The sequence below is a fragment of the Bos taurus genome, chromosome 23 (assembly GCF_002263795.3).
Source record: "Bos taurus isolate L1 Dominette 01449 registration number 42190680 breed Hereford chromosome 23, ARS-UCD2.0, whole genome shotgun sequence".
NCBI lineage: Eukaryota > Metazoa > Chordata > Mammalia > Artiodactyla > Bovidae > Bos > Bos taurus.
Genome location: NC_037350.1, coordinates 3,090,232 through 3,102,607, shown reverse-complemented (window position 1 = coordinate 3,102,607; position 12,376 = coordinate 3,090,232). Strand labels below are relative to the sequence as shown.

At 40.4% G+C, this 12,376-nt stretch overlaps 1 protein-coding gene across 3 annotated transcripts in view; it reads left to right on the top strand.

The window, feature by feature from the left end:
- ZNF451 (zinc finger protein 451) overlaps positions 1–12,376 on the top strand; it is a 90,247-nt gene that overhangs the window by 40,167 nt on the left and 37,704 nt on the right. For all 3 annotated transcript variants that reach the window (XM_010818053.4, NM_001192684.1, XM_010818052.4), the window contains exon 8: positions 11,785–11,938. In XM_010818053.4, coding sequence (XP_010816355.1) covers positions 11,785–11,938 — 154 coding nt within the window. The remainder of the gene's footprint in view (positions 1–11,784; positions 11,939–12,376) is intronic.

Here is a 12,376-nt window from a genome sequence, read left to right as displayed (position 1 = left end):
TGATAATCAGAATGGTATTAAGGACACTGCTGTTCAGTGCTGGTTGACATATCAGAGCCATGTAGTCAGTGATGATCCTTTATCAATGCTGGTATTAGGAGATCTGGTATTTAAAAGGTTGTGTTACGTGACTCACAGTGTGTGAAATCTCAATTCAGTGTAATAAAGAGCCCTGTAATAAGTGTTTATCAGACTTGATATTAGCAGGTATCTCACTTACTAATGTTACAAAATGTTAATTATGTGATATTTTTCACTCTGGAAAAGTTTTAAAATACTAACAAAAAGAAAATAAGAAACGCTTTTTTAAAAAAATTTATTAAAGTATAGTTGTGCCGGGGTCCAGCCCCGGCTGATCCAGGGTATTCGAAGCGGGTACGGCGTTGGCGAGGGTCAGGATACAATAGCTTCAATTAGATATTAACTAGAGATGTAAAGAGTAATAGAATGAGGATAGCTCAGTGAGGAAATTCAGTGGAGAAAAGAGGCTGAATAAAATTCCAAAGCAGGGAATTTACGTCACCTACGAAGGCCGCAGGCGTCCTCCTGTTCTCCCGAAGGAGAGGAGACACTAAGGCCTCCCCGGTCAGATCTTAGAAGCCCAGGCAAAATTAGTAGGCTTGACGAGCTTCCCCGCCTCAGAGGAAAAATTGAGCTAGAAGGTGAAAGAAAGGACGCCATGGGGAGACCAAGTTTCGGTGAACAAGGCCCGCACTTTATTTTCCAAAGTAGTTTTTTATACTTCAAGTTGTGCGTAGAGGATAATGGGGGAAGGGGCGGAGTCATGCAAGGACAGCAGTTCCTGGTCCTAATTGAAGCCAGGCTTTCAAACTTATCATATGCAAAAGTTCAGGTGATTTACATCATCTTCTGGCCAGGAGGCCTGTTAACATTTTAAGGAACTTATTTTTCTCTAAAGGTGATTATTCCAAAGTCAGGCACCAGCCTCCAAAAAAGCATTGGACAAAGCTGCATTCCTATAGGGCAAAAGTGAGGTGGGCTCCATCAAGAAAAGAATTAACTCAAGGGTCCAAGGTTACAAACATTGAGCTACTACTTACATTTCTATACACCCATTATATCAATCAATACACTGCCAAGGACACAGTAGGTAAGGAGTATGGAGACTTAGCAGCAAACATTGGCCCAATAAGTGAAAAACCCTTCACCAATACAATTTCTAATCAATCTTTTAACAACTCAAAGGAATCTGTGTTTAGACAGTTTAGAACATCTCCTCTCTCTCACAGTTGGGAGGCTCTGAACAATCACATGTGGCCGAAAAAAACCTATTCAGGCAGGCTAGAGGATTTCCAAAGGAGTTTGTAGGTTGAAACGCTGTCACACCCAGGAATTATTAACTGGAGCTGTAAGCTAACTCTTTTTTCAGAGAGAGGTAGTGGGGGACAGCCCCCCGTAAAGTCAGAGGTGTAGGTGAAAGCACAAAGCAGAAAGTAGGCAGGCTCTGGTTTTGGGGGTAGATGCTTGAGAATTTCCAGGGGGACTCCTGAGGCTCGATCCCCCCTTTGCGTATGCCGAGCCTCCTTCCTCATGACCTTTGCCACGGGCGGAGCTCGCTCCCCGAATACTTGATTTATAGTGTTGTGTTAATGTCTGTTGTGCAGCAGAGTATTTAGTTCTACACGTACAGACATTTCTTTGCATATTCTTTTCCATTATTGTTTATCACAAGATATCGAATATAGTTCCCTGTGCTATACAGTAGGACCTTGTTTATTCTAAATATTATAGTTTGCATTTACTAACCTTAAACTCCCAATCCATCCCATCTCCACCCCCTCTCCCCCATGGCAACCACTGGGATATCACTCTATTGTCACTATAGAGATAAGCATTATTAACATTTATATATATATATTTCTGTTATTTCTCCATATGTAAATATTTTTATATAAGATAAGGTATCTAAGTTATTTCATAATTTAAAAAAGCAGTGTGTTATAAGCATAAATGTTTAAATGTTGAATCAGTATGTACATTTAAAATAAGTGAATGGCATTCTGTATGACTGTAAGGTATTTACTTATTTATTTGTGGTTGGCTGTGCCGGTCTTCGCTGCTCTGTGGGTTTTCTGTATGACGATATTTATTTACTTGTGGTTGGCTGTGCTGGTCTTCGTTGCTGCGTGGGTTTTCTGTAGCTCCTGCAAGCGGGGGCTGCATGTTGCTGCAGTGTGCAGGCTTCTCACTGCGGTGGCTTCACTTGCTGCAGAGCACGGGCCCTCGGGTGCAGGGGCTTCAGGAATTGCAGCCTGTGGGCTGAGTGATTGTGGTCCCTGGGTTCTAGAGCACAGGCTCTGTCGTCGTAGCTGGCCACTGGGTGAGGTGCTCTGCAGCATGTGGGATCTTCTTGGATCAGGGGTCAAACCTGTGTCTCCTGCATTGGCAGTGTGGATTCTTTCCCACTGAGCCAGCTGAGAAGCCTCTCTTTTTATTTCCTATTAGATGTATTAGTTTACATTTTTCTGTCATTATAAACAGTAACACCTTAAATACCCTTGTAGCTAAAAACCTATGAGAAGATTCATACTTCAGGTATTTGCTGAGTAAATATTAGATTTTGAAATAGTAAAATGCTAACGTCCAAAGACTAGTAAGGTTTTTCTTTAAACCATATTTTCAGAATTTACTAGTCTGTGACCTATTCTTGAAAAGTCATGTCGGTAATACCCTAGATTCTGTGTAGGTTCACACAAAGTGGAGACTTGTGCTCTCAGCTGTCTCTGATTGAGTTCTGTGTTCCCAGAATAGATGTGCCTCTTGGCAGTGAGTTTGCTGTCTGCTCCATCATTAGTTTTGGGGAGCCTGTGTCTTGTTGAACCCTGGCGAGTGGCCGTAGTATGAGGGGAATCCATGTGCTCTAGAATGAATAAGCCATAATAGTAATCGTCAGAGGAAACAGGTTCAGAGGAAGGGGAGAGGAGAAGCTGGAAAAGTTGGCAGAGCCCTGCGGAGGAGAAGTGGTCTTCCAGGCTTGGATTTGGATAGGTGGAAAGGAGCCTGCAGAGAATAGCAAGTAGGGAATAGGGGTGGTGCAGAGAGCAGGGTACACAGCAGGCCCGAGACTTCCATCCTTAGACGGACTGGCTTGTAAGGTTGTCACTGAGCTGCTGTCGTGTCCTACTCTTTGCAACCCCATGGACTGCAGCACGCCAGGCTTTCCTGTCCATCACCAACTTCCAGAGCTTGCTCAAACTCATGTCTATTGAGTTGGTGATGCCACCCAACCATCTCATCCTCTGTTGTCCCCTTCTCTTCCTGCCTTCAATCTTTCCCAGCATCAGAATCTTTTCCAATGAGTCAGTTCTTCGCATCAGGTGGCCAAAGTATTGGAGGTTCAGCTTCAGCATCAGTCCTTCCAATGAATATTCAGAACTGATTTCCTTTAGGTTGGACTGGTTGGATCTCCTTGCAATCCAAGGGACTCTCAAGAGTCTTCTCCAACACCACAGTTCAAAAGTATCAATTCTTTGGTGCTCAGCTTTCTTTATAGTTCAACTCTCACATGCATATATGACTACTGGAAAAAACCATAGCTTTGACTAGACAGACCTTTGTTGGCGAAGTAATGTCTCTGCTTTTTAATATGCTGTCTAGGTTGGTCATAACTTTTCTTCTAAGGAACAAGCATCTTTTAATTTCATGGCTGCAGTCACCATCTGCAGTGACTTTGGAGCCCAAAAAAATAAACTCTGCCCCTGTTTCCACTGTTTCCCCATCTATTTGCCATCAAGTGATAGGACCAGATGCCATGATCTTAGTTTTCTGAATGCTGATCTTTAAGCCAACTTTTTCACTCTCCTCTTTCACTTTCATCAAAAGGCTCTTTAGCTCTTATTCATTTTCTACCATAAGGGTGGTGTCATCTGCATATCTGAGGTTATTGATATTTTTCTCGGCAATCTTGATTCCAGCTTGTGCTTCCTTTAACCCAGTGTTTCTCATGATGTACTCTGCATATAAGTTAAATAAGCAGGGTGACAATATACAGCCTTGACGTACTCCTTTTCCTATTTGGAACCAGTCTGTTCCATGTCCAGTTCTAATTGTGCTTCCTGACCTGCACACAGATTTTTCAAGAGGCAGGTCAGGTGGTCTGGTATTCCCATTTCCTGAAGAATTTTCCATTTTATTGTGATCCACACAGTCAAAGGCTTTGGCATTGTCAATAAAGCAAAAATAGATGTTTTTTTGGAAGTCTTGCTTTTTCAATGATCCAGTGGATATTGGCAATTAGATCTCTGGTCCTGCCTTGTCTGGTGCATGCTCTGTTGTATTCAGTGCCACTGACCCTGCAGTAGGCCACCACCGACCCACGCCTCCGCCGGAGACTGCTGGACACTCACAGGCAAGTCTGGGTCAGTCTCCTGTTGGGTTAGTGCTCCTTTCTCCTGGGTCCTGGTGTGCACAAGGTTTTGTTTGTGCCCTCCAAGAGTCTGTTTCCCCTAGTCCAGTGTAAGTTGTGTAATCAAATCCCACTGGCCTCCAAAGTCAAATTCCCTGCGGGTTCTTAGTCCCTTTGCCAGATCCCCAGGCTGGAAAATCTGTTGTGGGTCCTAGCACTTTCTTAACAGTGCGAGAATTTCTTTGGCATAATTGTTCTGCAGTTTGTGGATCATCTTTACAATATTGTGGTGGTTTTTGCCCTAGCTCAACTTGAATCACGTACGGTGGGTACTGAGTCTTTAAGGTGGTATTGATTGTCAAGTGTGTTCTGTTTGTCTCCATGGAGAGGATCTTTGGAATCTTAAACCTAGTTCCTCTGGGCTCTGCCCAGTGTGCCTTTCCCCTTGGTTTCCTTTTGCTCTAATAAATTAGAGTATAGCTATCCATAGCCATGAGTATAGCTGTCCCCCAAATTCTGTAAGTCCCAGCCAGACCCCCAGCCCTGGGGGTGGTCCTGGGGATCCCAACTCAACTAGTAACTGGACTGCACAGCTACAGGATTTAAACTTGGTAGTGGGCAGGTCCTGGCACGACTGTGGGATGTGACCTGATGAGAAGAATGCTTATGTCTTCAGAGTTAAAGTGCTTTAATTCTAGAACCAAAGTCCTTTTCCTTTTGGGGGGAGGGGGGTGGACACCAGAGACTGAGTGGTATTGGAATGGCACCCGTGTTGAGGGTGGATTCGAAGACATGGACAAGGAGACCAGTTTAGGTGAGTTTGGCAGTAATGTAGGTTTGAGATGAGAGAAGAGTTTACTTAGATAAGGGCATTTAGAATAAAGAACTTAAAGTGGACCCAAAAGACACCATGAAGAAAGAAATGATAGGTCTGCTGAGTGTCCTGATCCAGGTTGGGGGAGAGAAGGGGAAAAGGTGCAACTTCATCACACAGTTTTGAATTGTTTGCACTGAGTTGTTAGTATTCTACCCTTTTCAGAACTAGAACTCCTTCAGGGCATGGTTTTTTTTTTAATTCCATGCTGTAAGTATATTTATCCTTTTCCTTCAATAAATCTGAATAGGCATTTTAACCTTTAAAATTAATGAATACTCACTCTCATTTGTGTTTTCCCGAATTTCATTAGTTTTCCGTTCTTTCTAGGAATTGCTCATTCCATGCTCTTTTGGCCTCCCTTTTGCCATCTCTCTGGGAAGTAAGTTTGTAATGTTCAGCCTTCCCGGAGGCAGTATGGTGAAACAGAGCAAAGTCTTTGGTGTCAGACAAGCCTGGATTCCATGTCAGGTTTATTAACTGTGTGTTCTCACCAAGTCACGGCACACCTGTGAGCTTAGTTCTTTATCTCTAAAGTGAAATCATTACACTTTCATCCAGAATTGTTGAGAGAAAGCATAATATGTTATAAAGCACTTAGGGCCTGCCATACGTATTTAATAAAGACTTTTTATTGCTTATTCTTTGGAGTGTCTATCACAAGGACTCAAAATGAGCTAGTGTGCATGGGGTTGTCATTACGTATCATAAATCAACCAGAAGAGGTCGCTAGAAGATTGCTTAGCTGTGCATTCTGTTTCATAAAGATGATGCTCTTCAGTGAACTCTGTGAAACTGTCCACAATTTATGTTTGCCTTTCTGCCCTTCCCTTTTTGTCTCCAGTGTCTTCTGTCTGGAATGGTGCCTCTCAAATCCTAGTGCGCACCAGTCATTTAAAGTGCGGGTTAGTGTTGTGCCTTAGAGTCAAGATTTTTAACAAACTTCTGAGTGATGGCAGTGCTTCTAGTCTTTGGATCATACTTGAGCAGCAAGTGTTTAGCCTTTTTTTTTTTTTTGACATTCAGGCTAGTGGGTCTGTCCCCAGGTAGCTTGCTGCCTTTCTCGCTCCTGGTGCGGGGGGTGGTGGCGGACGTGTTGCAAGCCCAAGGCTGCCTCAGCGTCCCTTGTGGGTGAGCAGACATTACCTCCCATCGTGTGTTTAGGGCTTGTCCTTGTTGTAGCTTGTGTCAGTACTTCATGCTTTTTGTTGCCAAATAATATTCCATCGTGTGAACATGCGCCACTTTTGTTTGTCAGTTCAGCTGGTGGACACGTGGGTTATTTCCGTTTTTGACTGTTGTGAATAATGCTGACAGAAACAAATGTACAAGTCTTTGTGTGGTCCTATGTTTTCAGTTCTCTAATGAGCTAATTGTTGGGCCATTCAGTTATTATGCTTAAGTTTTTAAAGAACTGCAAACTGTTTCCCAGCGCAGTGTGTCAGCTTGCCTTCCTGGTCACAGTGTGTGGGCTCCCGTTTCTTCACAGCCTTGCCAGCACTATTATCTGTCTATAAAATACCCATCCTAGGGGTGTCTGTGATGTGGTATCTTGTTGTGGTTCTAATTTCTATGGTGTGTTTTGATTTAGTATGACTGGAAATACAGTGGTAAAAGGGATTTGAGTACTTTTAACTTACCAGACATCATATTTCCCATTCCTTCTGGTTTTTGGAAGATATTTGCAAATATGCTATACCTTTGCAATTAGGTATATTCCCATAAAATCTTATGTGGAATCACAATTTTATTCTATTGAGCAAACAATTTAAACAAGCTTGTTTTGAATCCAGTTATAACTCACATTTGAACTACAGCTTATTTTCTTAGAGTTCTTCAAGTAGGGGCCATGTGTGTAAATTGGTAAGTTATGTGTATAAGTTAGTAAATGCTTTTAGTGCTCTTTTTTGGAACCTTCTAATCAGAATGTACAAAGTCAGACTAGGGGTTATCTTTTACACGCTGTCACCAAAATAAAATGGATGAAGAGTGACGAAAAGAGCATAGGATTTCCCACCAAAGCTATAAAGCTGGGTGGATGGCAGCCCTCTGTCTTCTGAGGGTGCAGCTGGAAGGGCAGTGCTGATTTTGTTGACTTACCTAAACTTTAGCTTTCTCATTAGTAAATAATGAAAATAGTACTTCATGGGTTATTGTAAGGATTAACTGGAAAAGCACATTTGAACCATAATGTACTTAGTATGAATGTGAATTTCCTATCCCCCCTCCTGTTGCATCTCATAAGCAACTACACAAACTATTGTGTATACTTAATGATAGAAATTTAGGAAGACACAATACAACTTTTAAGGCTATTACTCTAAAGACCATTAACATGTTAAATTATATTTATACACAAGCACACGTACATATACATACACATATAAATATACGCTGAAAAATACTTCCAATTTTGGGATAGAGGAGGCTGTTTTTAAAATTTTTATTTTTGTGGGGATCAGGATTTTTTTTATATTTTTATTTTTAGTTGGAGGATAATTGCTTTACAATATTGTGATGGTTTCTGCCATATATCAACATGAATCAGCCATAGGTGTACATATGTTCCCTCCTTCTTGAACCTCCCTCCCACCTCCCACCACATCCCACCCCTGCCTCTCTAGGTTCTCAGCAGCAGATCCCACTAGCTCTCTATTTTACATATGGTAATGTATATGTTTCAATGCTATGCTCTCAAATCATGCCACCCTCTCCTTCCCCCACTGTGTCCAAAACTCTCTTCTTTACGTCTGCGTCTCTTTTGCTGCTCTACAATTAGGAGCATCAGTACCATCTTTCTAGATTCCATATTGCTATGCTAAGTCACTTAAGTCGTGTCTGACTCTGTGTGACCCCATAGATGGCAGCCCACCAGGCTCCCCCATCCCTGGGATTCTCCAGGCAAGAACACTGGAGTGGGTTGCCGTTTCCTTCGCCAATGCATGAAAGTGAAAAGTGAAAGTGAAGTCGCTCAGTCATGTCCGACCCTCTGCGACCCCATGGACTGCATCCCACCAGGCTCCTCCGTCCCTGGGATTTTCCAGGCAGGAGTACTGGAGTGCGGTGCCATCACCTTCTCCGAGATTCCATATAAACATGTTAATATATACTGGTTTTTCTGACTTACTTCATGCTGTGTAATATAGGCTCTAGGTTCATCCACCTCATTAGAATTAACTCATACATGTTCCTTTTTATAGCTGAGTAGTATTCCTTATCCATTCATCTGCCATTGGACATCTAGGTTGCTTCCATTGCCTAGCTATTGTAAATAGTGCTGCAGTGAACATTGGGGTATATGTGTCTTTTTCAATTATTGTTTCCTTGACATATATGCCTAGGAGTGGGATTTATTGGGTCATATGGTAGTTTCCAGCCAAAGGCCTAGAAAAGGTCAGTTTTCATTCCAATCCCAAAGAAAGGCAATGCCAAAGAATGTTCAAACCACTGCACAATTGCACTCATCTCATATGCTAGCAAAGTAATGTTTAAAATTCTCCAAGCCAGACTTCAACAGTACATGAACCATGAACTTCCAGATGTTCAAGCTGGATTTAGAAAATGCAGAGGAACCAGAAATCGAATTGCCAACATCCATTGGATCATCGAAAAAGCAAGAGAGTTCCAGAGAAAAACATCTACTTATGTTTTATTGATTGTGCCAAAGCCTTTGACTGTGTGGATCACAACACACTGTGGAAAATTCTTAGAGATGGGAATACCAGACCACCTGACCTGCCTCTTGAGAAATCTGTATGCAGGTCAGGAAGCAATAATTAGAACTGGACATGGAACAACAGACTGGTCCCAAATTGGGAAAGGAGTACATCAAGGCTATATATTGTCACCCTGCTTATTTAATTTATATGCAGAGTACATCATGAGAAATGCTGAACTGGAGGAAGCACAAGCTAGAATCAAGATTGCCGGGAGAAATATCAATAACCTCAGATATGCAGATGACACCACCCTTATGGCAGAAAATGAAGAAGAGCTAAAGAGCCTCTTGATGAAAGTGAAAGAGGAGAGTGAAAATTTTGTCTTAAAACTGAACATTCAGAAAACTAAGATCATGGCATCTGGTCCCATCACTTCATGGCAAATAGATGGGGAAATAATGGCAACAGTGACAGACTTTATTTTCTTGGGCTCCAAAATCAGTGCAGATGGTGACTGCAGCCATGAAATTAAAAGACACTTGCTTCTTCGAAGAAAAGGTATGACAAACCTAGATAGCATATTAAAAAGCAGAGACATTACTTTGCTGACAAAGGTCCATCTAGTTAAAGCTATGGTTTTCCCAGTAGTCATGTATGGATGTGAGAGTCGGACCATAAAGAAAGCTGAATGCTGAAGAATTGATGCTTTTGAACTGTTTGAATTGAACTTTTGAACTGCTTTTGAACTTCACCAACACTATGGTGTTGGAGAAGACTCTTGAGAGCCCCCTGGGACTGCAAGGAGGTCCAACCAGTCAATCCTAAAGGAAATCAGTTCTGAATATTCATTGAAAGGACTGATGCTGAAGCTGAACCTCCAATACTTTGGCCACCTGCTGCGAAGAACTGACTCATTGGAAAAGATCCTGATGCTGGAAAGATTGAAGGCAGGAAGAGAAGGGGACAACAGAGGATGAGATGGTTGGGTGGCATCACCAACTCAATGGACATGAGTTTGAGTAAGCTTTGGGAGTTGGTGATGAATAGGGAAGCCTGGCGTGCTGCAGTTCATGGGGTTGCAAAGAGTCAGACACAACTGAGCGACTAACTTAACTGATGGCAGTTTTAGTCCTAGTTTTGTTTTTTTTTTGTTTTTTTTAAGGAATCTTCATGCTGTTCTCCATAGTGGCTTTATCAATTTGCATTCCCACCAACAGGGTAAGAGGGTTCTATTTTCTTCACACCCTCTCCAGCATTTATTATTTGTAAAGTTTTGATGAACAGCCAAAGCAATCTTGAAAAAGAAGAATGGAGCTGGAGGAACCAATCTTTCTGCCTTCAAACTGTACTACAAAGCTGCAGTCATCAAGACAGTATGGTACTGGCACAAAAACAAATATAGGCCAATGGAGCAAGAGAGAAAGCCTGGAAATAAATCCACGCACCTATGGGCATCTTATCTTTGACAATGGAGAAAGGACAGGTGGTGCTGGGAGAACTTGTTAGCCACCTATAAAAGAATGAAACTGGAACACTTTCTCACACCATACACAAAATTAAACTCAAAATGGTTTAAAGATCTAAATGTAAGGCCAGAATCTAGAAAACTTTTAGAGGAAAACATAGGCAGAATACTCTTTGACATAAATTACAGCAAGATCCTTGTGACCCACCTCCTAGAATAATGGAAATAAAAACAAAAATAAAGAAATAGAGGAAGCTCTTAACCAGGTTTGGAAACCTGGACAAAAGGCATGCCCGTTTGACTATCAGAATTTTAAGGTGACCATATACAAAATTAATAGATAGGTGTTTGATGAAAAATATTTTAAAGATGGAGGATGAGACAGGGTTAGTTTGATAACAAAGAATGAATACAGGTTGACCACAGGGGAAAAAATAAAACCTGAGACTGGAATGGAGTAAGCAACACACAGAATTACATGAATGAAAGCTCATAGCACAAGTAGACAGGAAAGGCAAGTTAACACAGCACATGTCTGTAAGACTGCAGACATGAAAATAAGGTCCATAAAAGCCTGTGCCAGACTCATTTAGTGCTAGGGAACCTGAATTGGTAGAATCTTTTGAGCAGCAATTACACAATATCTTTTAATTACCAAAAACTTTTAACCCAATAGGGCCACTCCTGATGAGGGAAAAGCAGTAAATATAATAAGGATATGTAGTCAACAATATATTTTTATAAATATATTTCCAAAATCATTGTAGTGGCAAAAAAAAAAAAAAGCCTGAAAATGAATAGTTGACTAAATCTTAGTAGATCCACACCATGAAGTAGTTTGTGATCATTACAAAGAATAAATTAGAGTGACACCAGCTGATTTTTAGGGATTTCTGTTAGGAATAATGGAATAAGAAAACTGAGAGGCAGAAGATCTGTAAGATAACAATATTTGATAAAACAATGGCAGTTCCCCTTGTATATGTATTTTTATGTATTTTTTATAAACGACAAACATGGAGAGATTTATGGAAGAATACATATTTGTAAACATAGGTTATATTGCAGAGTGGGCAAAGCAAAACATAAGAAAACATGTGATATGAAAACATTTATGCATTTATATAATATTGCATATACATTTATAAAAAGAAAATGTCTAGAAAGCAAACATACTTTTATCTTTATTATCACAGAAAGATGGTAACAATTTGTTTTTAAGGAAAAAATTTAAAAATTCATATATGGGACCTTATTTATGATAAAACAATTCCACAGTTCACAGGGAAGAAAAGTTTTCATGTTAAAAACTGATACAAAATATTCCAAATGTATAATAAATAGGGTATTTTGAAAGTTGACTTAAGAAACTGAATATTGATTTTAGTTGTCTATAATATAGCTTTGCCTTATATTTTAGGAAGCTGCAGATGATGGACATAAAAACAACCTTCTTCCTCAGATTATTCAGTGTTTTGCGTGTCCAAATTGCTTCCTCCTTTTTAGCAGCAAGGATGAGTGTTTGAAGCATATGTCTGGAAAGAATCATTTCCATCAGAGTTTTAAACTGGGTGGTATGTTCATACTCTCTTCTGATGAAAATTATTAAACTCCTTTAACCTTTGCTGATTTACTGTACATCTCAGATAATTCTTGAGATAACTTATTTTCACATTAATTTTGAGAACCATGAAAGTGAAAGATGTTTATCTCAGTTTTTATTTTTCAAAAAAAAAGATTCTTAATATTTATCTGTACATAAGAGTAAGGTTTACTTTGAGGAATGAAGACAAACTTGGGAAGAAAACATTTATGTACAATAATGTTTTTGTATATCTGTTTTGTAAATCCCTGCATTTAAACTCAGATTTTAGTCTGAGCATGAGTTCAGCATCCATTGCATTTAATTGAAGCTAGAAAATGACTTTTCATAGATTTTTATCACATAAATAATTATCTTCTTTCACTTACTAACCGGATGTTACGAAAGGCAGAGGGGAGGAAGGCCGGGT